At 38.0% G+C, this 26,054-nt stretch overlaps 1 protein-coding gene across 3 annotated transcripts; it reads right to left on the bottom strand.

Moving 5' to 3' along the window:
- Nucleotides 1-3,404: 3,404 nt before the first annotated feature.
- Nucleotides 3,405-24,087, bottom strand: LOC106050587 (uncharacterized). 3 transcript variants are annotated; one of them, XM_056033525.1, is made up of 9 exons: nucleotides 23,949-24,087; nucleotides 17,075-17,130; nucleotides 14,769-14,892; nucleotides 13,187-13,355; nucleotides 11,633-11,821; nucleotides 10,099-10,340; nucleotides 7,997-8,203; nucleotides 6,805-6,994; nucleotides 3,405-3,680 (listed from the first exon to the last, which is right to left on the bottom strand). In XM_056033525.1, the coding sequence occupies exons 2-9, from the start codon at nucleotides 17,117-17,119 to the stop codon at nucleotides 3,530-3,532; spliced, it is 1,317 nt and encodes a 438-aa protein (XP_055889500.1). In that variant the 5' UTR covers nucleotides 17,120-17,130; nucleotides 23,949-24,087; the 3' UTR covers nucleotides 3,405-3,529. The 3 variants fall into 3 exon arrangements, with proteins under 3 accessions (XP_055889500.1, XP_055889499.1, XP_055889501.1); XM_056033524.1 differs by lacking the exon at nucleotides 23,949-24,087 and adding an exon at nucleotides 23,796-23,942; XM_056033526.1 differs by lacking the exons at nucleotides 6,805-6,994; nucleotides 23,949-24,087 and adding an exon at nucleotides 23,796-23,942.
- Between the last annotated feature and the right edge of the window lie 1,967 nt (nucleotides 24,088-26,054).

Genomic DNA, 26,054 nt, shown 5'->3' with positions numbered 1-26,054 from the left:
TTAGTCTTTTGTTACTTTGAAAATCTTAGAGAGGACTCTAATTCTCTACACAAGATTTATCTCCCCTTAACACAGCATATTTTCTCTTAAAAACATAATTGAATTACCACGAATTGATTCACTAAATGGTTCATTCTTGTGTTTCGTATGTTGTCATCGAACTTGAGCCTGTATGCCAACTTTGATGTTTATCGAATGAGTAGAAGTGGTTGCAAAAAGCAGACATTATATATACAGAGGGATTTAATATAAACGATGTATACAAAATGTCATTTCCATGGGCGTAGCCAGGATTTTTTTTCGGGGAGGGTTTTGGAGGGCCTCGGCCCCCCCTCCACGCGAAATTTTTTAAAAATGTATTTATATGTGTGTGTGTACATAATCTTTATTACATACTGACCCTTCATTCTTTCGGAAGACGTTTACTGTGCCCTAAAATAGGTTTTTCCTGGAGTTAGTGGAAAAGGTGTAGATTCCCCGCCATTACTAGCAAGGGGGTCTGGGGGAGAGCTAGGAGCTCCCCTAGCGTGGGGCGGAGACCCGCCGCCAAGCACTATTTCTGGTATTGAAAGCCAACAAAATGCATATTCTTAGGTATCTGCAGTGCATTTTCCTGCTATTAAAAAGTTTTATTTCAAAAACCTAATGTGCTTTTCTTACTGACCCTCCCGCGCCGTTCGGTGCATTTGCCGTCAAGCTGTTTCCATAAAAATCTGTCACTGACTCACTGGTAATGTCTGAAGCCTCTTCCCACCTGCTCTGAGGACCTCCATGAATGTGTGGCGTCAAATTGTACTAGGATGTCATCGCAACTCTTCTTATGCCTAATTCATTTTGTCGGAGAACAAGTCCCGCAAACCTCATGCGACGCTCTTTCACAATCTTACTAAGGGTTCGACTCCCAGTTCGGCAAAGGATTTCCTTGATTGAGACCCGATCTCTATAACTGACTCCTAAAATTTGTCTTAGCCATCTTTGTTGAGCCACATTTAGTGTTTTTCAATTTTGGCAGATGACTATTCACTGCACTTTATTAATGGAGCCCCGCCACTGTGTAAACTCTCTTGAATACGCTCTTGGATTTAGGTGACTGTAGATTGCTTTAGATTTTATATTTTATATTTTATTCCTCCCCCCACCCCCGATACCCTTCCCCCCCCCCCCCGCGAAAACAAAATTATATGTATTTATATGTGTGTGTGTATATAATCTTTTTTTACATTCTGACCCTTCATTCTTTCGGAAGACGTTTATTGTGCCCTAAAATAGATTCTTTCTGGAGTTAGTGGAAAAATTGTAGATTCCCTGCCATTGTTAGCAAGGGGGTCTGGGGGAGCGCTAGGAGCTCCCCAATCGCGGGCGGAGTCCCGCCGCCAAGCACTATTTCTGGTATTGAAAGCCAACGAAATGCATATTCTGAGGTATCTACAGTGCATTTTCCTGTTATTAAAAAGTTTTATTTCAAAAACCTAATGTGCTGTTCTTACTGACTTAGACCCTCCCGCGCCTTTCGGCGAATTAGCCGTCCATCTGTTTCCATAAAAATCTGTCATTGGTAATTTCTGAAGCCTCTTCCCACCTGCTCTGAGGACCTCCATGAATGTGTGGCGCCAAGTTGTACTTCATAGAATGTCATCGCAACCCTTAATATGCGTGATTCATTTTAACGGACAACATACCCCACAAACCTCATGCGACGCTCTGTCACAATCTTACTAAGGGGTCGACTTCCAGTTCGGCAGAGGATTTCCTTGATTGAGACCCGATCTCTATAACTGACTCCTAAAATCTGTCTTAGCCATGTTTGTTGAGACACATTTAGTGTTTTTCAATTTCGGCAGATGACTGACTATTCACTTCACTTTATTAATGGAGCCCCGCCACTGGTAGAAATGTGTAACCTCTCTTGAATACGCTCTTGGAATTAAGTGACTGTAGTTTGCTTTAGATTTTATATCGAAAAGGGAACTTTTATCGTCAAAATCATCTGTTGGGGGTTTTAAACTAAAAAATCTCTGAAGTTAGCTTTAGAATAATATTGAAGATAGAGGTTTTCCCCCCTCAAAATGCTCTGTAGGGGGATCTTAAACTCAGAACCATCTGGCGGGATTTTAAACTTTAAAAAAAAGCCATCTGTAGGAGAGGGTTTAAACTCAAAACCCCCAATTGGATTGGCTACTCTCAAATAATTTTAGTATGTAATTTGCTTTTTTTATATTGAAGAGGTATTTTTTTAGCATCAAACCACTCTGAAGGGGGGGTTTAAACTCAAAACCCCTTTTAGCAACACTCATAGCATTTTGAGTGATTAATTTGCTTTTTTCTTACACTGAAGATGTATTTTTTAGCTTCAAACCCCGCTGGCGGGGGATTAAACTAAAAACCCCTTTCGCTACGCTCATAGATTTTAGAGTGAGTAATTTGCTTTTTTTTTATATAATGAAGAGGTATTTTTTAACTTCAATCTTCACTGGAGGGGAGTTTAAACTTAAAACCCCTTTGACTACGCTCATAACATTTTGAGTGCGTAATTTCCTTTTTTTATATTGAAGAGGTAATTTTGAGCTTCAAACCCTACTAAAGAGGGGGGGGGGGACGGGTAAACTAAAAACCCCTTTGGCTACTATCATTGAATTTTGAGTGAGTAATTTGTTTTTTTTTATATTGAAGAAGGGGTTTATCGTAAATTTTGGAGGGGTTTTAAAATCAAAATCTTCCTTAACTGTGCTCTTGGAATTTGGGGATTGTAGTTTGCATTTTTTTTGTTTTTTTTTTTATAGAAGAGGGGGATTTAACTGTAAAAACCCCTTTGTAGGGGGTTTTAAACTCAAACCCCCTGGTAGGAGGTTTAAAACTCGAAACCCCCCCAGTAGGGGGTTTTAAACTCAAAACCCCCTGGTAGGCCTTAGTTGTGCTGGGGCAAGTGATGGTTTAGTATTAAAATCTCACCTAAGAAAAACAAAATCAAAGCTAAAAATCAGTCAATAAAATCCGGGGATTTCATTTCGGGGGGGGGGGAGGGGTTTAACCTCAAGAACCCCCCCTGGCTACGCCCATGGTCATTTCGAAACAACTTTGTCTTAGGATGTTTCTAACAATATCAAGAATTTAAAGATGAGATTTTTGAAACTAAACCACTTATTTTAAATAATATAGTGACCTTTACACCTAAATCTAAACTTTGCTTGTTTTAAATTGTTATTAAGTCCATCTCTAAGCTGTTACATTGACATTGATGCCTGTGCATTATAGCTATGCCACGGAAGACAGAAGAGTTTCAGGATTTCCTAGACGCATATGTATGGACTCATTGGTGAACATAATGAATACTTCTGAATGTTATTCATCACGTCTGGTGAAAAGAAAACTCCAGTAAAATAAATGTAATTGTCAAGTATCAATAATGAGTGTTTAAAACGTTTTAATGAAATAAACAACAAAGTCCAACTATTATACATTCTATTATATATCATTTCACTTCCAGATTTAAAAATAAAGCATCACACAATGTAGGCAGCTGCGTATCTTTTCACTGGACGGTATCAACACTGATGTAGCATGGCTTAGAGAAGCTGCTGGAGACAAGGTCTGTGACAGCCGAGTAGGTAGCTGCCACGCCGACGATGAGTCCAACGCAGAGAATTTCAATACATGCAACTTTGGTGTGCAGCGGCACAACACTGAAATAGACACAACAACATTTCAATGAGTTCTCTTTTTAAAGTGATTTTTATTGATAGACGAAGTGTAGCTCTTTGAAATCAAGAAGTGTTATAAAAGACAGTGGCGTAGCTAGGGTGGGAGAGGGAGGGGAGAATGTGAAAATCCCCCTGGCCCCAGTTAAGAAGGGCCCCCAAATAAGTGTTGTTTTTTTTACATTTATTATTACGCAAAATAAATACCCCCAAAAAGGTCAAGCCCCTGGGCCTCCAAATGATGACAAATTCCTAGCTAGGCCACTGTTAAAAGAATACCTAGAATTCTGCAATAGAATATCAAAATGACATTAAGAATCCTTACTTAAACTGTCTCAATATCAGTGCAATAGGTTAACATCAGTGACTCTTCTGACAAACTGCCAAATACTTATGCTAAACCATCTTGTCATTTTCTACAAACTCCCACAATATAACATTTAAACCTTATATGAAGATTAGTAAAATATTAAATTTTAAAAAATTCTGCATGGTGTGTGTGTTTTAGTGTGTGGATAAAGAAGAGAGTGGGAAGGGAAAGAGAGGAGAAGGAAAAGAGGTGGAGAAGGAAAGAGAGGAGAAGGGAAACAGAGGGAGAAGGGAAAGAGAGGGAGAAGGGAAAGAGAGGGAGAAGGGAAAGATAGGGAGAAGGGAAAGAAAGGTAGAAGGGAAAGAGAGGGAGAAGGGAAAGAGAGGGAGAAGGGAAAGAGAGGGAGAAGGGAAAGAGAGGGAGAAGGGAAAGATAGGGAGAAGGGAAACAGAGGGAGAAGGGAAACAGAGGGAGAAGGGAAAGAGAGGGAGAAGGGAAAGAAAGGGAGAAGGGAAAGAGATGGAGAAGGGAAAGAGATGGAGAAGGGAAAGAAAGGTAGAAGGGAAAGAGAGGGAGAAGGGAAAGAGAGGGAGAAGGGATAGAGAGGGAGAAGGGAAAGATAGGGAGAAGGGAAAGAGAGGGAGAAGGGAAACAGAGGGAGAAGGGAAAGAGAGGGAGAAGGGAAAGAAAGGTAGAAGGGAAAGAGATGGAGAAGGGAAAGAAAGGTAGAAGGGAAAGAGAGGGAGAAGGGAAAGAAAGGGAGAAGGGAAAGAAAGGTAGAAGGGAAAGAGAGGTAGAAGGGAAAGAGAGGGAGAAGGGAAAGAAAGGGAGAAGGGAAAGAGATGGAGAAGGGAAAGAGATGGAGAAGGGAAAGAAAGGTAGAAGGGAAAGAGAGGGAGAAGGGAAAGAGAGGGAGAAGGGATAGAGAGGGAGAAGGGAAAGATAGGGAGAAGGGAAAGAGAGGGAGAAGGGAAACAGAGGGAGAAGGGAAAGAGAGGGAGAAGGGAAAGAAAGGTAGAAGGGAAAGAGATGGAGAAGGGAAAGAAAGGTAGAAGGGAAAGAGAGGGAGAAGGGAAAGAAAGGGAGAAGGGAAAGAAAGGTAGAAGGGAAAGAGAGGGAGAAGGGAAAGAGATGGAGAAGGGAAAGAAAGGTAGAAGGGAAAGAGAGGGAGAAGGGAAAGAAAGGTAGAAGGGAAAGAGAGGGAGAAGGGAAACAGAGGGAGAAGGGAAAGAGAGGGAGAAGGGAAAGAGATGGAGAAGGGAAAGAAAGGGAGAAGAGAAAGAGAGGGAGAAGGGAAAGAAAGGTAGAAGGGAAAGAGAGGGAGAAGGGAAACAGAGGGAGAAGGGAAAGAGAGGGAGAAGGGAAAGAGATGGAGAAGGGAAAGAAAGGGAGAAGGGAAAGAGAGGGAGAAGGGAAACAGAGGGAGAAGGGAAAGAGAGGGAGAAGGGAAAGAGAGGGAGAAGGGAAACAGAGGGAGAAGGGAAACAGAGGGAGAAGGGAAAGAGAGGGAGAAGGGAAACAGAGGGAGAAGGGAAACAGAGGAAGAAGGGAAAGAGAGGGAGAAGGGAAACAGAGGGAGAAGGGAAACAGAGGGAGAAGGGAAACAGAGGGAGAAGGGAAACAGAGGGAGAAGGGAAACAGAGGGAGAAGGGAAACAGAGGGAGAAGGGAAAGAAAGGGAGAAGGGATAGAGAGGGAGAAGGGAAACAGAGGGAGAAGGGAAACAGAGGGAGAAGGGAAACAGAGGGAGAAGGGAAAGAAAGGGAGAAGGGATAGAGAGGGAGAAGGGAAACAGAGGGAGAAGGGAAAGAAAGGGAGAAGGGATAGAGAGGGAGAAGGGAAACAGAGGGAGAAGGGAAACAGAGGGAGAAGGGAAACAGAGGGAGAAGGGAAACAGAGGGAGAAGGGAAACAGAGGGAGAAGGGAAACAGAGGGAGAAGGGAAACAGAGGGAGAAGGGAAACAGAGGGAGAAGGGAAACAGAGGGAGAAGGGAAAGAAAGGGAGAAGGGATAGAGAGGGAGAAGGGAAAGAGAGGGAGAAGGGAAACAGAGGGAGAAGGGAAACAGAGGGAGAAGGGAAAGAAAGGGAGAAGGGAAAGAAAGGGAGAAGGGAAAGAGAGGGAGAAGGGAAAGAGAGGGAGAAGGGAAAGAGAGGGAGAAGGGAAACAGAGGGAGAAGGAAAACAGAGGGAGAAGGGAAACAGAGGGAGAAGGGAAACAGAGGGAGAAGGGAAAGAGAGGGAGAAGGGAAAGAGATGGAGAAGGGAAAGAAAGGGAGAAGGGAAAGAGAGGGAGAAGGGAAAGAGAGGGAGAAGGGAAACAGAGGGAGAAGGGAAACAGAGGGAGAAGGGAAAGAAAGGGAGAAGGGAAAGAGAGGGAGAAGGGAAACAGAGGGAGAAGGGAAACAGAGGGAGAAGGGAAACAGAGGGAGAAGGGAAAGAGAGGGAGATGGGAAAGAGAGGGAGAAGGGAAAGAGAGGGAGAAGGGAAAGAGAGGGAGAAGGGAAAGAGAGGGAGAAGGGAAAGAGAGGGGGAAGTTCACGACAATTATCCCAGTTTAGAAAGAGACATTTTAGCGAACATTAAATTAGCATCATTTGTGAGGGGCCTTACAGGTTGGATTTAAGCGTTTGCAGAAAACATTATAGTTTTTATTTCTTTTGTCTTTAAAAAAAAAGATTCTAATTTAAGATTTTAGGACTTTGAACATAGAGAAACGAGTGTCATAGAAGAGAGAGAATGGGGTGGGGGAGATGTGCTCTACTTTCTGTAACATTGGCTTGAACTGTAACTTGTACTTACATTTTCTCCCAGGCCCCCTCCATGGAGCAGAGTTTGAGGTAGAAGATTGGAGGCAGGATGTAAGCCAGCAAGGTCAAAGTTGAACCCCCAATGAGTGACAAGATGGCGCCAAAGTGAGGCACAGACTCGGCCACAAACAGAACCACTCCCATCATTATTGTTCGGAATATAACTCGTTTAGGACCGAAATCTGTGATAGAAGTGAGTTTGTTAGTCCTGTGTTCAAATATAGGCCTACATACCTGCTGGAAGGTAGGTTAGTCAATAGTATAGTCAATAAATGAACCTTTCATTCTTTCATACAGTAACTGTTAGAATTGTTCAAATGTTGTTGTTTTTTTTATATTGATTTTGAAAACAAAGTAGTATAGACTTACTGTTTGACATTTTATGTTGATAAAATGTAATGGTCTTCATACATGCAGTTAACTAGATAACAATGCTTCAAATATATATATCTAATGAATATGTGTAGGGGGGAGGGGTTAACTTAAAGTTATGCAAAAATAAATACATTTTATAAAAATAACAATAAGGCTTGTCTTTGAGTCCGAAGATTAATGAGGAATGAAATAATTTATAGAGACTGTAGATAAAGGCACATTTCGTTTTCCTTATTCAAGAATACATTTGTACTAATACTCTTTCTTCCCTAGTTCTATTAGAGCATGGAATGGGTTGCCTGAATCAGCCAGGAAAACAGAGTTAAAGTCATTTATTAACATGCATGACTAGATTGACATAGGAACACGCGAAAAAAGTATTTATCTTTTTTAAAGTAACGTCTGTATTTTATGACATAGACCAACCTGACAATTGGAATTCTGAATACAAGCAACAAACGAAAATAATTGGTGTAAAAACTCCATAAACAATGGCATTTTTTTGTCCCTATTCAGTTAGTTCCATGATATACATCGGCTATTATAAAGGTACATAACTATGTTAACTGTTCTGGGAGATTTAAAAAAAAATGAAATGGATGAAAAACTATGAAGTGACATGATATTTCTCGTGTTTCAATTTAAAGTCAAATAAATTACTTCAATGTTTGTAGTTGCGTTACTAAAATAAATGTCGTTTTTTGACTTTCTACTGAACACGTCACACGCTATCGATAAACTTGAGAATGAAAGACAATGAACTCTCTAGAATGATGTCTGTACATTCACTGGACCACAAGGTAACTCACGTGTTGGTATCCTTAAAAGTTCTTCCAGTTCCTGGCACACTGGGTTGATGACTATAATGAAACTACAGAAGATGTGCATTGTTATTAGTACCTCCACAGTGTACTGCATGGGACCAGTTGACATGGACTGAAGGATGTTGTCCTTGGTGTGAGACCCGTACACGTAGTAGCCAATGATGGCCACTGGGAGGTACATGAAAAGTACAACTGTGGATTGGTAGATATATATATATGTATATATAATAATACACAATTGCGTCCTACTTTCTGCAGAATGATCGACACAAAATGCTCACAAAAGAAAAAATAATAATTTAATAGTCTAGGAATTTGAACATATCGCAATGTCTATAACATTTCTTTGAACTAAACTTCTACTTGCATTTTGTTCCCAGTTTTCACCGAGATTCGAGCCCAGGACCCCGGGTTCGGCAGCCAAACGCTTAACCACTCAGCTACCGCGCCCCAAATGGCTAGTTTAGGCCTAAATAATTAATGGGATGTAAAATTAATCATGATAAATCGTACAGTCTTGCTGTAAGTTGTTAAGCTTTCCTGCTGATTATAGATGTAAATATTAAAAAAAAGAAATAATAAAATGTTTGCTGTTAACAAGACATCTTCCGATGGTAGACAGGTTGGCTTTGATATACGTTTCCCACCTCTGCTGTATAGTTTGTCCTGTATGTTTGTGTTCTGTGGGTCTGCTCTTAACTACATGGACTATATATCTTTAGGGAGTCACGTTTGCTTTTTACAAAGCTTATATCAACTGAGTCTGTCTGTCTGGTAAAAAAGTGTGTACACGTTCTTTCTCCCACACCCATTCTCGGATCAAGTTGAAACTTCGCAAAATTATTCATTGGCATAGACAAGAGATGAATCAATAAAAAAAAAGGGTAACCAATTAGACAATTAATTACTGGTAATTAATTATTTTGTTTGATACCAAACAAGGGAAACTTATTCTTCAGTATTCACTGATATGGTTAAATGTGTTGGGTTTAGTCCCCTTAAATAATTGTTAACGCTATTTCTCCCTCAAGTATTCTCCGATCAAGTTGATACTTTAAACAGTTATTATTTAGAACAAAACACGAATCAATAAACAAAAATTATTGGTAATTAATTATTTTATTTGATATCAAATTTATTATATCAAATAAGGAAAATAATGTGTACATTATTGATAAAGTTTTAAGGGCGGAGCTCTTCCCCTTGAGATGAAAGGATTTTTTATATTTTGCTTGTTAACTGTGTATATATCATTTCGTTATTAAGTACCTATTTGTATATCTCTTTACGATTATATATTTTTCTTTTAATGACTACTATCTTCTTTAGATATTCTTAAAAAAAAGTTTTTATCTATCCTTCAAGAACAATTGAGGTCTACTATCCCAGTGATCCGATTTCATATAAATAGATTTAATGACCTTCGCTGTACTGTTAACAGATTATGTATAAGTTGCAATGAATCTGGAACATTCAAAATGTGTATGAGAAGAATACATCGCTATCATCACTCAGAATTGTATGTTTCAAATACTGTTAATACATTTACTTGACATTCTCTTCAAACCTAATGGGTTACTTACTCATGTACTTGACATTCTCTTCAAACCTAATGGGTTACTTACTCATGTACTTGACATTCTCTTCAAACCTAATGGGTTACTTACTCATGTACTTGACATTCTCTTCAAACCTAATGGGTTACTTACTCATGTACTTGACATTCTCTTCAAACCTAATGGGTTACTTACTCATGTACTTGACATTCTCTTCAAACCTAATGGGTTACTTACTCATGTACTTGACATTCTCTTCAAACCTAATGGGTTACTTACTCATGTACTTGACATTCTCTTCAAACCTAATGGGTTACTTACTCATGTACTTGACATTCTCTTCAAACCTAATGGGTTACTTACTCATGTACTTGACATTCTCTTCAAACCTAATGGGTTACTTACTCATGTACTTGACATTCTCTTCAAACCTAATGGGTTACTTACTCATGTACTTGACATTCTCTTCAAACCAAATGGGTTACTTACTCATGTACTTGACATTCTCTTCAAACCAAATGGGTTACTTACTCATGTAAGAAATAAAAATTGCCAGACCAAATTTTTCTGGGTTTCTCATGTCCGCCTGAAATGTGGGGAAAGCAGGGTGCCCGCCATAAGCGAAACAGATGGTGCCCAGGGCGAAGGCAAATGTTTTGAACTCCACGTTGGGGTGATAGGCTTCGGGCAGAGTTTTGCTGTCAATGACCACATTGGCGATGACCACACAACAGGCAATACTGGTTGCCACAGTTGCCCCAATGGCTATTGGCCTGAAAGATGATGTTGAGCATATGAAAAGAAGAAACCAAATCAAACTTGCACAAACTAGACATCAAAGTCGATTAGACAAAGATGCATTACATTTTTTTTCCACTAATTGTTTTTCGTTCTTTCTAGATAAGTATACTTATTAAATGGAGAGTTCCATACATGGCGACAAATCTAAACTTGGCTACAGCCTATTGGTGTCTCCGGTGTAGAAAGGAAGTGTGGATAGGTTTATGTTTTGTATCTGACACCAAAGTCAGACTGACCAGCTCCATGGTCATCAGCACATTCTTATAGGCTTGCGAGTCTTGGACGCTGACTGCAGAGCTAGAGAGGAGGACCCTAGCAATGAAATTGAAATGATACAGAAGAATCCTAATATTACATTTAAAGACCACATCACAAACGAAGAGATTAGAGACAGGGTTACTGCATCCACATGACCCCACGATGACCTGATAACTAGTGTTAAAAAAACGGAAACTAAAACTCTATGGCCATATTACAAGGTCTACGGGGCTTGCAGAAACCTTCCTTCAGGGAACAGTACCAGGAAAATGAAGAGGCAGACAGAGTAAGACAATATAATTGAATGGACGGGAAGGCCATTGAAAGAGGTTCTATCCAAGGCAAATGACAGAGAGGAATAAAGATAGAAGGTCGACAAATCTTATGTAGTGCCCCATCGGTCCAATAGACTAAGTAATAGGTGAAGGTGATAATTGTGTACTTTTTATCACTGAAGAATCCGTTTGTAGCACAAAATAAATCTCACTATGAAGAAAGCATTAGATTTCCACTCAGTGACTTTAAAAATTTCAAAACAAATGTGCAACTAACTAGCGGCAATAAAGGAGATTTGCTACGAAGATCAACTGTCACGCATTGAGATTTTGTTAAGATTATAGCTCAATTCTTTCTTTTTTTTACAAAAAGTTCAATCGAGCGTTTTTGACATTGTTTAAATAGTGTAAAAATCTCCAATAATAAACATTTTAATACAACAATCGAATAACATTTAAACATTCAACTTTATATTGATTTATTTTATTGATTATTATTGTGCGTATCTAGCGCTTCTCTTACAGTAGACCATGCTCAGAGTGCTCTGTTTCTATCTTATTTGTGGAAAGAAAGTGTCTGGAAGAAGCCTCGCTGCCTTTAGGGACTCATCAGCAACAACTACGCTCGAATCGAATCCTATAGAGAAATTCCTGATCCGCATTGAGATTCGAACTCTTGTTAGATAACCAGTGAGTCTCACATCCTTGATTAATGAAGAAGACATAGTTACCAGAAATCTTTTGGTGTTCCCAGCCAACTGATCGGAATGAGGACAGCGGTTACAATAAGCAGCCAGTAACAGAAGGAGATCTCCTTCCCAACGTTTTTGACCAGCGACTGGAGATTCTCTGAAGCCAGCAATAGAAACACAACAGCAGCCCCGAACATCGTGAAGTTAATGGCACAGGAGACCAGCAATCTGAAGACATAGAACGTAAGCATTGTACTGTATAGATAACAGCAGGAGTTAGCAATACCTTCTAAAAGAGGCTATAAATCAGGTGGTCATATTACAAGAAGGAATAAATATCGATGAAGTTACCAAATAGTGAACAGTAAAATAATTTTCCAGTGTAAATGGATGTCATTGATTACATTCGCCGTAGCAGATTGACAATATTTCAATCATACACAAACCAAAAAAAAAAGCGTTTAAAAACCCCCACAATGTTTATCAAAGGGAAAGAACCGCGAAAATCATTGCATTCATCTCAATACTGTACGAATAAGGTCTCTTTTTCTATAAAAAGCAAAATTAATTAATTACCACTAACAGATTAACAAATTGATTACTTTGTGATTGATTCATGTATTGGCATTGACTATGAATAATTATGCGAGATTTCAACCTGATCCGTGAATGGGTAGTGAGATGATATAGGCTTTGTACAAATACTTAAAAAGACACGAAAAAAAATGTTTTTGTTTCAAATTCCATATTCTATTACGAATTCAGAAAATTACTCATTCTCACTTAGTGCCATTAGAGCACGGAGCTGATGACATTGGGTCAGCCAGTAGAGTTTGAATCGATAATGAACATGAATGGTTACGTTAAAACACAAATAGACGTAGGACGTAATGGACCGTACTTTATAAGATAGAATATATTTTCAGGTCATTATATTATCTGATTATGACATTGTTAGTACAAAAGTCTGTGTCCAAGGAGAAATAATGTTTTCGATACATGCGACACATACAACGATTAGTGAATCTGTAATATATGCATCTTTTGAAACATTATGATTAAGATCTAGATTATACTTTATATGAGTAGTATTTTAAATAATATGATGTATAGGTACAATCTGTTATTACGTTACTTTATGATTTGTATGAAGAGCGGGTGGCCGGGTGGTAGGTAAAGCGCGTGGCTTTAGAACCGATGGTTTTCGGGTTCGAATCTCGAATAAAGACTGGGATTTTTAATTTCGGAATTTTTAGGGCACCCATGAGTCCACCCAACTCTAATGGCTACCTGACACTAATTGGTGAAAGCAAAACGGTTGATCGTTGTGCTGACCACATGACGAACTCTTTTAACAGTTGACCTTAGACACAGATGACCTTTACATCATCTGCCCAATAGACCGCCAAGTCTGAACGTGGTAATTCACTTTTATACAATTATTTTGTATGATCAAGAAGAAAAAAAACATTTCTAATTTGCATGTCTATCTGCAAAGCACTAAACTATTTTCCCCACAATATTTATAGATTTAGATTACTAAAGGAATACCATATTTTAGGCAATTAAATTTACATCGTGACCTGAACATACCTCCCTGGCTTACCGAAGGTGACTTGACCAATAGCTGGGTAAGGGTAGCGCGTATGGACTTGGTACTCTTCATATCTGTTCATGACCATCAGCCAACACTTGCCCAGCAGCATCCCGGTGTATGCAGACACCAGGGCACACACAACGTTCAACAGGATGCCGATGTAGCCTAGAGGAAACACAAGAAAAAGTGCATGATCAAAACGGCATTACAAAATCTGACATTCCCTCTAGCATACATTTGAACATTGACTACATCCACCTTAAGGAGGTGTGGACATAGATACCAACGTTCAGGAAGACTTAGCATTAAACTGCACCATGTGAACAGGAACGGTAAGAAGTGTCACGTTCATGGTGACACCTCATTGTTCCCAAAATGAACAAAATCTAATCTCAGATTAGGTCAGGCGTTACCTCGCTTAGATGCCAGAGAGACGCTGACTAAAACTTAGTTCAAGGCTAGAACAGGGAAATATAATTAACGTAGGTTAAATTAAAAACAATTAAAAAGAAAATGAAATGTTAATGGGTCAAGGATGGGCATTGAGATGTCACGATTCTTGATTCTAAGGAGAGATATCAAAGGAGAAGTAGTAGCTTGGGACGAGAGGGAGAGAGAGCTAGAAAGTTAGACTTAGAAGTCGCTAGTTTCAAAGTAAATACTCATTTTATTGATCTTTTTTACTGAATCCTGTATCTGTTTTATATATCTACTGTACATACATTTATTGTTTCAAGGTCAAGTTTAAAATAATTAAAACTGTAGAAAAGCATATCAGCGCTTTATTATTTCATTGATTATTAAAGTGTTTAAACCAAAGTTACGGCACCTCCGAACTTGCATGTCACAAGCTTATCTCATCAAGATCTTCAAGTCTTACAAACATAATAAACACGTGACCTAAGGCAAGCAATGAACAGCGAAGAAGCAATCTACTCAGAGGACACAGACAAATGAGCCAAACGGGATAAAAACTGGCTCCTACAAGGCACACTCTGACATGTGCTGACGAGAATACATCTCAAAATAGAGCTTTACAGCCACGATAAGAAATGATCCAGTAGATGAGTTATTTATACGACTAAAGGCGTCCCTCAGCAATACAAAGACTTGACCATTACGGAAAAGGAAATCTTTTCAGTATCTAGCGTTTCATTACGTGGATAACGTTTATCAACCAAAATAATTCATTTCCAATAATTAATTGACTAACAGGTTGTTTTTTTTTATCGGTTTGTGTTTTGTTAGGTACAATAAGTAATTACCAGTAATTAATTAACTAATATGCTACTTTTTTTTTGATTGTCCATGCAAATGAATAATTTTGCAAAGTTTCAATTTGATCCAAGAGTGGGTGTGAGAGAAATAACATGTACACACTTTTTATCAGACAGACAGAGAGACAGACAGATAGACAGACAGAGTGAGTTAACATATTTTTGTTTTCATTTTTTATGCTGCGAAAAAAAAAGTTTTAATTTTAAATGAAAATTTAAAGAAGTCGTTAACCCTTGAAAATGATTACAATTAAGTTTGAACTTCAGAATCTGAAATAGATATGTATAAATAAAGTCCAACCTGTTCCAAGTAGAGCTCCAGGCAGAGCTAGCACACCGGAACCTGCCATCTCTCCCACGGCAAACACTGTGGTAGTGACGACTGTGAGACCATGCTTGTGATGGCCCAGCAGTCCAATCTCGCCCTGGAAATAGTTTATCAGGACATAGTCATTCTAATAGATTGATAAGAGCGTAGTCATTTTTATAATTTGACAAAGATCGCTGAAGGACGCAGCCATTCTTGAGGATCTTCCATCCATCAGTTTATTATAAGTTTAGTCTACAATATCTCAATTATCTCTCTCTTCACACCCTACAAAGACTTGTATACATCGGTAAAGTTGAATTAGGCCCTGTATTGGCAATGGTGCACATTAAGGCATATTTTCAACGATGCGCATTGTTGTGTCACTAGCTAACAAGGTAAACAAAACGTGTAGACAGATACTGTCATACGAACACTAACAAAAAATTAGGCCTATTATTTAAAACAAAAATATAAATAAAACTTTAAACAACATTGCCAGTTCAAATTTTTCGTTCGTGTTTTTGCAACGTTTTACGATTTACTAGCTTTATTATGCGGACAATGGTTATGCCCTTAATGTGGCAAAATATGTAGGTCACAGATGGGGCTGCGCAGCCACGGGAAATACTGCACTCCTCACTTCGGACTCGAAGACAAGCATTATAAAAAAAAGTGGTGCTAGAAAGCTACCGCCAAAGACACCATAAATAACGAAAATTGGAATTAAAATCACTCTTTAGTAGACAATGGCTTTGTCTGTGTAGGATATAGCGAAATATGTACTAACAGCTGGTCTGCATTCTTCCTTAATTTTTCAAACTCGAAGACAAAATTTTATTTATTATATTATTTGTATTTAAGCTTAATATATAGAAGGTGTCTTTTTGGAGGAATTACCGTAATACAATACACAAGTTTAATAAAAAGTTTGCTGTATTTCGGAAAATTAAGGTGTTCAGGCTCCGAATCTGTGAACACCGGGCGTCTTAGTTAGCACCTAAGTTGTAAAAGGAACGTATGTATGTAATTTCATGGGAATACGTTTGGTAGTTTAAAAGATTTCTTGATTGGTACATCAATCAATCAGTCAGTCAGTCAGTTGTTTTTTTAATACAGATTGAAAGCTTGATGTTGTTGTGAAATATTATGAGTAGACTTAGAGACCAAATATAACCATGCCATTCGCAAACAGTTGAACATGTGCCAAGATGCCCCCCCCCCACCAAAATAAAATAAAAAAAATTGAGCGAACTGAAAAAAATGTTCAAGGGAACAGTCGTCAGCGAATCTCAGGCTATTAATGACATAGAATCAATGAGGCTTACAGTCGTCAGCGAATCTCAGGCTATTAATGACATAGAATCAATGAGGCTTACAGTCGTCAGCGAATCTCAGGCTATTAATGACATAGAATCAATGAGGCTTACAGTCGTCAGCGAATCTCAGGCTATTAATGACATAGAATCAATGAGGCTTACAGTCGTCAGCGAATCTCAGGCTATTAATGACATAGAATCAATGAGGCTTACAGTCGTCAGCGAATCTCAGGCTATTAATGACATAGAATCAATGAGGCTTACAGTCGTCAGCGAATCTCAGGCTATTAATGACATAGAATCAATGAGGCTTACAGTTCGAAGAGCGACGTGTTTTGAGCTTCTCAGGCTATTAATGACATAGAATCAATGAGGCTTACAGTTCGAAGAGCGACGTGTTTTCTCAGGGTATAAACTTTCCGTGAAAAAAACAACCCAGTCGTAAGAAAGAGAATAGCATTGTGAACCTCTATTTTTGTTAGCATTGACTATGTAATGTACTTTTCAAAGTCCCAGAGATTTTCTAATATTTTATACCTTAATGGTCATCGCGACTAATTATTTCATTCCTTTAATTTCATGTAATTATTCAAAGAACTATGATGAAAGCTAGTTACACTCTTATTAGCTAAGAAAAAAAATAATTTTTATTTAAAAAAATATACATAATCTTACTATAAAAATTTTAAAAGATGGGCTTCTTAAGGTATTATTTAAAAACATACTAAAGCGTGCAAAAAAAAAGTCTGGCCAGTCTGGTAACATCATTGACATCAGTAAAATACAAAGTTCTCATTGGTCACGAAGTCAGCACTGGCAATTTTACCAATGTTATTTTAAAATTGTATTTCTCCTATGAAACGGTCAACAAAGTTGCAAGCCCGTTTCATTCGCCTCTAACGGCCTGTGTTCTAAAAGGGAAGTGACAAAAATAACATTACTCAACTATACTAGAGCATAGAGATTGGATTTAAGACTGACCTTGACACTTGATATATGACTTAACTGACCTATATTTTCCTGCATACTGTCCAGCTCTACGTGAAACAAAGAACAAAATAATATTAGGATTCTGCACGTCTTTTAGCCTAAACTGAGGCAGTGTAAGTAAATATCTTAATCTTAATCTTAATCTTCATCTTAATTTCATACTATAAGTTGCTCCAGCCAAGGGGTCTCACATAAATAGACCTATAATTATATATATATATCATGGGCGTAGCCAGGGGTTCAACCCCCGCCCCCCCTCGGAAATGAAATTCGTAATTTAGTGACTGATTTTTTGCTTTGATTTTGTTTATTTTTGGTGAGATTTTAATACTAAACCATCACTTGTCCCAGCACAACCAAGGCGGTTTTGAGTTTAAAACCCCCTACGGGGGGGGGGGGGGGTTTCGAGTTTAAAACCCCCTACCAGGGGTTTTTACAGTTAAATCCCCCTCTTCTATAAAACAAAACAAAAAAAAAATGCAAACGACAATCCCAAAATTCCAAGATCACAGTTAAGGAAGATTTTGATTTTAAAACCCCTTCCAAAATTTACGAAAAACCCCCTCTTCAATATCAAAAAGAGCAAATTATACACTCAAAATTCTATAAGCGTAGCCAAAGGGGTTTTGAGATTACCCCCTCCCCTCTCTCTTCAGTAGGGTTTGAAGCTAAAAAATACATCTTCAATATAAAAAAAGCTAATTACGCTCTCAAAATGTTATGAGCGTAGCTAAATGGGTTTTTACTCAGTTTTGAGTTTAAGTTTAAACCCCCCCCCCCCTTCAGCGGGGTTTGAAGGTAAAAAATACCTCTTTAATAATAAAAACAAAGCAAATTATACACTCAAAATGTTATGAGTGTACTCAAAGGGGTTTTCAGTTTAAACCCCCTCCAGCGGGGTTTGAAGCTAAAAAATACATCTTCAGTGTAAGAAAAAAAGCAAATTACGCACTCAAAATGCAATGAGCGTTGCCAAAAGGGGTTTTGAGTTTAAGCCCCCCTTCAGAGTGGTTTGATGCTAAAAAATACCTCTTCAATATAAAAAAAGCAAAGTACACACCAAAATTATTTGAGCGTAGCCAATCCTATTGGGGTTTTTGAGTTTAAACCCCTCTTATACAGATGGCTTTTTTTAAACTTTAAAACCCATCCAGATGGTTTTGAGTTTAAAATTCCCCAACAGAGTGTTTTGAGGTGGAAAACCTATATCTTCAATATTATTCTAAAGCAAACTACAGTTATTAAGTTCTATTACCGTAGCTAAATAGGGTTTTGAATTAAAAAAAAACAAACAACTCGAGAGTTTTTTTAGTTTAAAACCCCAACAGATGATTTTGGCGATAAACCTTCCCTTTTCGATATAAAATCTAAAGCAAACTACAATCCTTAATTCCAAGAGCGTATTCAAGATAGGTTACACATTTCTACCAGTGGCGGGGCTCCATTAATAAAGTGAAGTAAATAGTCATCTGCCGAAATTGAAAAACACTAAATGTGTCTCAACAAACATGGCTAAGACAGATTTTAGGAGTCAGTTATAGAGATCGGGTCTCAATCAAGGAAATCCTCTGCCGAACTGGAAGTCGACCCCTTAGTAAGATTGTTACAGAGCGTCGCATGAGGTTTGTGGGGTATGTTGTCCGTTAAAATGAATCACGCATATTAAGGGTTGCGATGGCATTCTATGAAGTACAACTTGGCTCCACACATTCATGGAGGTCCTCAGAGCAGGTGGGAAGAGGCTTCAGACATTACCAGTGACAGATTTTTATGGAAACAGATTGACGGCAAATTCGCCGAACGGCGCGGGAGGCTCTAAGTCAGTAAGAATAGCACATTAGGTTTTTGAAAATAAACTTGTTAATAGCAGGAAAATGCACTGTAGATACCTCACAATATGCATTTTGATTGCTTTAAATACCAGAAATAGTGATTGGCGGTGGGACTCCGCCCCGCTCTAGGGTGAGCTCCTAGCGCTCCCCCAGACCCCCTTGCTAACAATGGCAGGGAATCTACAATTTTTCCACTAACTCCAGGAAGAACCTTTTTTAGGGCACAATAAACGTCTTCCGAAAGAATGAAGGGTCAGAATGTAATAAAGATTATATACACACACACATAAATACATATAATTTTGTTTTCGCGGGGGGGGGGGGGGGGTATCGGGGGGGGGGAGAAAAAATAATCCCCCCCCAACCCCCCCCCCGAAAAAAAATCCTGGCTACGCCCATGATATATATATATATATAACATTTTTATGTAATATATATATATAAAGGGATTTTTATTACATAAAAATGTTTTATTTTTTATATATTATACAATTTAACATGGATTTAAAAAAAAATATATCTATTTCTTTTAATTAACTATATTTATTTATAATAAGTTTTCGACCACTTGCTTGACTCAATGTTCTGGTCCCATGTATCACTAAATGATGACAAATTCCGTGACAAAGATACCAACAATGTCATTAGTATGTGTCCCTACTTTTAAATACCAACAATGTCATTAGTATGTGTCCCTACTTTTAGATACCAACAATGTCATTAGTGTGTGTCCCTACTTTTAGATACCAACAATGTCATTAGTATGTGTCCCTACTTTTAGATACCAACAATGTCATTAGTGTGTGTCTCTACTTCTAGATACCAACAATGTCATTAGTGTGTGTCTCTACTTCTAGTCCTCAAGTGTTGGTCGCTTGGATTGTCATCTCGATTCTCTCTGGTTCGACCCCCGCCCTACGCCTACCCCTGCCGCCCACTCCCCCAAGGAGTTGTGGTCTAGGATAATCTTCAGAGAGAAAGTTCAAAACTTTCAAGTCATCAAGTCGTATACTGTAATCAAGTCATGGAGACAAAGTATGTTTCATTAGCTTGCTGTAATGTGACTCGTTGCCTGCTTCTATTCTCAGACATTTCTAGTAGCAGTTCTATGTATTCAGGTATCCTTAGATTCCATAGTATCTAATTGGTTTTAAAATGCAAATGTGATGTATTTATTCTAAGTATTGCCTACTGTTGCTGTAAAATCTGAATCAGCTAAACATTATTGTGGCTGACACTAACGTACAGTGGCGTAGCTAGGGTATATGATGCCCTGTGCGGCAGTTCCTCATGATGCCCTGTGCGGCAGTTCCTCATGATGCCCTGTGCGGCAGTTCCTCATGATGCCCTGTGCGGCAGTTCCTCATGATGCCCTGTGCGGCAGTTCCTCATGATGCCCTGTGCGGCAGTTCCTCATGATGCCATGTGCGGCAGTTCCTCATGATGCCCTCCAAAAAAAAAGTTTAAAACAGTGAAAAGTTTCTAATTTCGTAATAAAGTGTATTCATTATGTAAGCATTGCTATTTCGCTATTTCGCAAAAAATAATTTTTTCCACTATGTCTTGTTCAATAGACAAAATTGCCAAATTAGTGAGTCGTAAATTCGTCATCGTTGATTGTAAGTATTTCTTCATCAAAGTAAGTTTGGAAAAACTTCGCTTGCATGTAGCCACACTTACCACAATAGTGAAAAAAAAATGTGAATCAAGATAGCAATATTCGGAAACTGACATTTTTAAAACCACTATAGCTTAATAGATTTTTGTTTTGCAAGTTCGGAGATTTCTGGAGAAACTGCGACAATTACCTGAAGCTCAAGACAAAATTCGTTTTGTCTATGTCGCTGGGAGAACCATCGAGATTGATCTCCATCTGAGGATTCAATAATGGCGTCTAAATGTCCTACTTATCAGCCATATCATGACGTTGTTGTTGTGGTGTTATTATTTCATGACCACTACGGTCCAAGGAAGGTATTTCCATCAGAAGCTCTTTCTTGTGTCTTGATAGAAAATCTATCTTCATCTTTTTTGGCTTGGCAATTTTTTCTTGTGGCCAATACGTCTCTGAGGCTCTGCATAACAATGTACCATAAAATTTTGATCCAGATTTTAGGTGTACTATGGAAATTAAACACGAAATATATTCGCTTTTAAACTTTCTGAACGATTGTGTGTGTGTGTGTGTTTTCGTGAGCACTTATATTTCAATTAATTCGTTTTTATTTTGTTGGGACATTTACGTATTCGGTGGATCGAATGGATAGTCATTTCACTCCAGGATATTTCTTTGATTTTGTACTACCGATTCTTCTTCAACTTGCTCGCGATGCCCACGGAGTGCCAGATTCTGCTTTAAGAGAAAACGCATGATGTCCAAGATTCTCTACAGATAATCTCTTTACATTTTTCCCTCTTGATTATTTAAATCTTGAGCCTTGCTGTCATTATTGTTACCTAGTCACAGACTTCAAGTTCCCTCCAAGCAAGTGATGTGTAGCTGAGAGGCTAAAATCGCTCGGTTGCGGCTTGGCCTCTAGCAGGGTTGTGTTTAATGAGCGGTTGGAAAATCTTCTCCCAAATGCACCCTCCCCCATTGGTGCACAAAAGAGATTGGAACATTACTAATTAGTAATTAAAAAAAAACACTACCATTATAAAATTCTCCATAGCAAGCGCATTGAGCTATGAAGTAACATGATGTAAGCCTTTAAAAGTATACAAGTGCGTTTTTTAGAGACCTAAAGAAATCTGATATAGTTTGATTCAGACTAGTCTACAGCTTAAGTTTATTTAAAGAAAGAATATTGGACATAATAAAATACCCAAAAAAATGTTTTTGTTTTTTATTTATGTAGTTACAATGAGTAGTTTTACACACTGAGAAAGTTTATCCTCAGTTTGATGCCCGCCACCACTTGATACCCTGTGCGGCCCGCACCACCCGCACATTGCTAGCTACGCCACTGCTAACGTCTATTGTGTCCTTCACACTCAGCTAGAAACTACCTTGGCATTGTTTCCTTGATGTCAGTTTTAACTTTTTCATGTGATATTCTCTAACAATACGGTTTGACTTCCGGTACCAAGAATAAAAGTAGTGTGGTTTTTACGCAGACCCAACTTTAAGCTATAAATTTTGCAATGCTGACAAAGCTATTGCTTTCTCTAATGTGATAGTAAACAGCTTGATACAACAAGAGCACTTTTCGTGGGTCATGACTAATTGCGAACTCTTTTGTGATTTCGCCCACTACCGTAGTTATGCTTATTTGATTGTGATGTGTAGGGGGAATCTTTCCTTTGGGTTGGTGAATGTCCTCTTTAGTTACAAATATCACATGTAAATCTGGCTATATTGATTTCCCTTTCACTTGGAATCGTTGGTTTAAGACTTAAATTACATAGAACAATTTTTAAAAACATGTCAAAAAAGTGACAATATGATTAAATGTTGCATTTGAAGTGCCGCATATATTTGTCTAAATTCCAAAGTCTTATTGCATTACTTTTAAAATGAAAGTTATTTCCCCCTTGTACACTGGTAACATCGTTTGTAAAGAAGACACGATTAGAATGTCACTTTTTAACTAATTTTAACTTTAAATTTGGTCCCAGATAAACACGTGACCACTTTGATGATTCACCACTGGCCTACACATCTCATTGTGGAACCAAGTGCTATTGTTCTCAATAAAATGTCTTATTTTGTGAATCAACTCAAATGTAACTCTTCCCCCCTTTTCTCCACGTGTATCACATTTTGTTGTTATTAAGTAGAGGCACATAAAAAGAAATTCAAACTAACTCTATACTGACAACATTAGTAGTCCTTGAGAAACCAAAAAAGAACCTAATTTCCCATAGTGACCCATTTCATAAAGTCTTTCATGTCGTACACACTAACAGTACCTTTTAATCGTAATCTCTAAATGTTTTAATATTGTATGAAAAAAAAAGCTTTAAAGAACTGAAGCTCGAAGCAGAGGCATAGGCAAACTAGGCAGCCTCCTAGGGTCTCTATTTGGGGAGGGCCTCACACAGGACTAAAAAAAAATATAGAAAAAATTTCCAAACTTGAAATCCTATCTTAAACATATTCGAGTACCATGTTTTATCAGTCTAACTCTGTCTCTACTATGGACATATTCGAGTACCATGTTTTATCAGTCTAACTCTGTCTCTACTATGGACATTGCTACACATGAATTTCAGTTATTTTCGATTCAGATATAGAAGGGAAGGTTTTTAATAAATTGCGTACTTTTAATTATTAGCTGTTTCTTTTTTTTTTTTTTTTTAAATCTGGGGCATCAAATTCATTTCGCCTAGGACTAGACTTCCAGTTACCCTAGGCCTGCCCTGCTCGAAGGTTCTCTATGATACGTTTCCATAGTTCTTAAAGAAGGCAATAACTTTGAGCCAAAATTGTACCATGAAGACTAGTGACCTAATGTCAACATTCTCCTTGTTATGACTGTTTAGTAGTAGTTTTTTTTTTAAACTAATTAAAGAAAAAAACAACAACTGAAAACATTACCAAACAAAAGGGATACAAACACAATGAAATTAAAAGATTGAATGGATCACTGTAACTTTGTGGTGTGTATGCTCATATGTGCGACATCTAGTTTATCCGAAAGTCTTTGTGCTTAAAACTAAGTAGCCGCCTATTTTCATTGATATTCATGCACTGTTTTTCAAGTCAAGATTCAGACTTCACAAGGTCGATTGCGATCATCAAATTAGTTTTACGATATTTTCATTATTCCCAACTCTAACGTCACTAACCTAATTTATGAGTACGTATAAGTCACGGGGGCCACCTACAAGTTTGTCTGTAACTTAGACTCCCTTAATTATCTACTCTCACTACTTACTGATGTAGTAAACCATATCAAGTAATAGAATTTTAAAGCCACATATTCAATTACACTGATGATAGTTAAAAAACACTTGAACTCATCCTACAGGAAAACACATCTCACATGAACCACATCACTTTGAGTAACCGTGATAAGTAAATAACTTACATTAGTCTACTGAATGGAGTGGTTTTGGATGTAACAGATCTCTAGTCGATAAATGGTTCATTTAATCATTAGCTTACTTTTTTTTTCTTCTTATCACCGTTTCGGGAATGACGTTATATCCAATGCAGCACATATCAGAAGGTAATCATGTATGATCCGAGAACACAAGTGGTTATCTGTCACTGACACATACATACACTCTCACATAATATGATACACTTAGAGAGACTGTGTCATTATTTTCCCATTTTTTAGAAGTGTAATGAAGCTGATAATTGTCGTTGTCATATGATGATATCACTAGTTCAAAAATATTAGTTCAATATATATATACATAGCATCTAAGTCATTCTAGGTCATTCTGGCTCAAGACAACTCCCTTTCTTTCCTTGTAGAGTTGTCACCTCTTGTATTTGGATGTTGTTGTATTTGGATGTTGTTGTTTTATCATTCTGTTTTATTTAACCTCTCCTTTCTCTTTTCCTTCTTCTCTCTCAATCTTTGTCTCTCTATGTCGTTCTTTATACCAGTATCTTTATTTCTCTCTCGCTTCGTTACTCCATGTTTTTCTAATTTTTAATTTCTTCTGTCTTTATTTTCTATCTTTTTGTTTCCAATGTCTCACTCTGTCTCTCTGTTTTTTTGGTTTCTCTATTCTAGCTCCATCTCTCTCTTATCGTTAGGTAGGCAGTAAGAATAGATAGATAGATAGATAGATAGATAGATAGATAGATAGATAGATAGAAGGATGGACGGACGGACGGACAGACAGACAGACAGACAGATAGACAGATAGATAGATAGATAGATAGATAGATAGATAGATAGATAGATAGATAGATAGATAGAAGGATGGACGGACGGACAGACAGACAGACAGATAGACAGATAGATAGATAGATAGATAGATAGATAGATAGATAGATAGATAGATAGATAGATAGATAGATAGATAGATAGATAGATAGAAGGATGGACGGACGGACAGACAGACAGACAGACAGATAGACAGATAGATAGATAGATAGATAGATAGATAGATAGATAGATAGAAGGATGGACGGACGGACAGACAGACAGACAGACAGATAGACAGATAGATAGATAGATAGATAGATAGATAGATAGATTACTTCTAAGTAAAGTTCCACTTTCAGACCTAACGATATATGGAGCAGATGATGTTAAGATCATCTGTTTCTTTGATCAAAAATTAACGCGCAGGGTGTCATGTGGCCAGCACAACAACCAACCTGCTTTACTTTCCCTAACTGAAGTCAGGTACCCATTAGAGTTGGGTAGACTAAGGGACGCCCTTAGAATCCCGAAATTCAAAATCACGGTCTTCACCGAGATTCGAACCTAGGACGCCTGGTTCGGAGTCCTAGCGCTTAACAACTCAGCAACCGCGCATTAAATGTTGATACTAGAGCCTCTTCACATTTTTATTGGACCAACCCTGTGTGTACGGTGTCTTGACCTCGATGGCCCCGAAACTCATCTATTACGTGGCGCTGTAGATATGATTTTCTAAAACTCTAGAACGGTGCCCGGATGTGAATGGTGTTATAGCTTAAACACCCCTAACTTCATTTCCGATGTAACGGTTTCAGTAATGAAAACACAACACTCAGAGATATTTTAGCAATGATTTTATTACAAAAGGGAGAGGGGGAGGCTAAAATGAAGAGACATAATATAAATTTAACAACAAAGCCATCACATAAGTGATTCTCTCTCTCTTGTTAAAGGAACGAAGACTAGGTTTTGATAATTTGTCTAAATCTAGTGAATAAGTCACACCAAGTGAGACTACTTCATTGATGTAGGCCTATAATGAAGAGACGTCAACTAAACTAGGAGTTATAGTTCAAAACTACATTTATGTCTGAATCATTCACTCGGATGCAGGCTTTGTGCAAGCTTTATTAACCCAGGTAAAAAAAAAATATTGCTAAATCACTATAAGGACTAGGTCTACTTTATTTTGTGAAGATTATTTAATGAATTTATTGTCATGATTAACTATTGCATTATCGCCAGGGTAAATGTTGTGATAACAATTGTGGGCGGAGTTTTAAAAAAATAAAACAGTATTTGATAACT

The sequence above is a fragment of the Biomphalaria glabrata genome, chromosome 6 (assembly GCF_947242115.1).
Source record: "Biomphalaria glabrata chromosome 6, xgBioGlab47.1, whole genome shotgun sequence".
Taxonomy (NCBI): domain Eukaryota; kingdom Metazoa; phylum Mollusca; class Gastropoda; family Planorbidae; genus Biomphalaria; species Biomphalaria glabrata.
The sequence above is the reverse complement of the archived record's forward strand: the minus strand, read 5'-3'. Positions and strand labels throughout refer to the sequence as shown.

Coding starts and splice junctions, on each gene's coding strand:
- LOC106050587 (XM_056033524.1), bottom strand. Junction 11,822..13,186: donor ACCTTCGGTAAGCCAGGGAG/GTATGTTCAGGT, acceptor CTATGTCTTCAG/ATTGCTGGTCTCCTGTGCCA. Junction 10,341..11,632: donor GGAACACCAAAAGATTTCTG/GTAACTATGTCT, acceptor ATCATCTTTCAG/GCCAATAGCCATTGGGGCAA.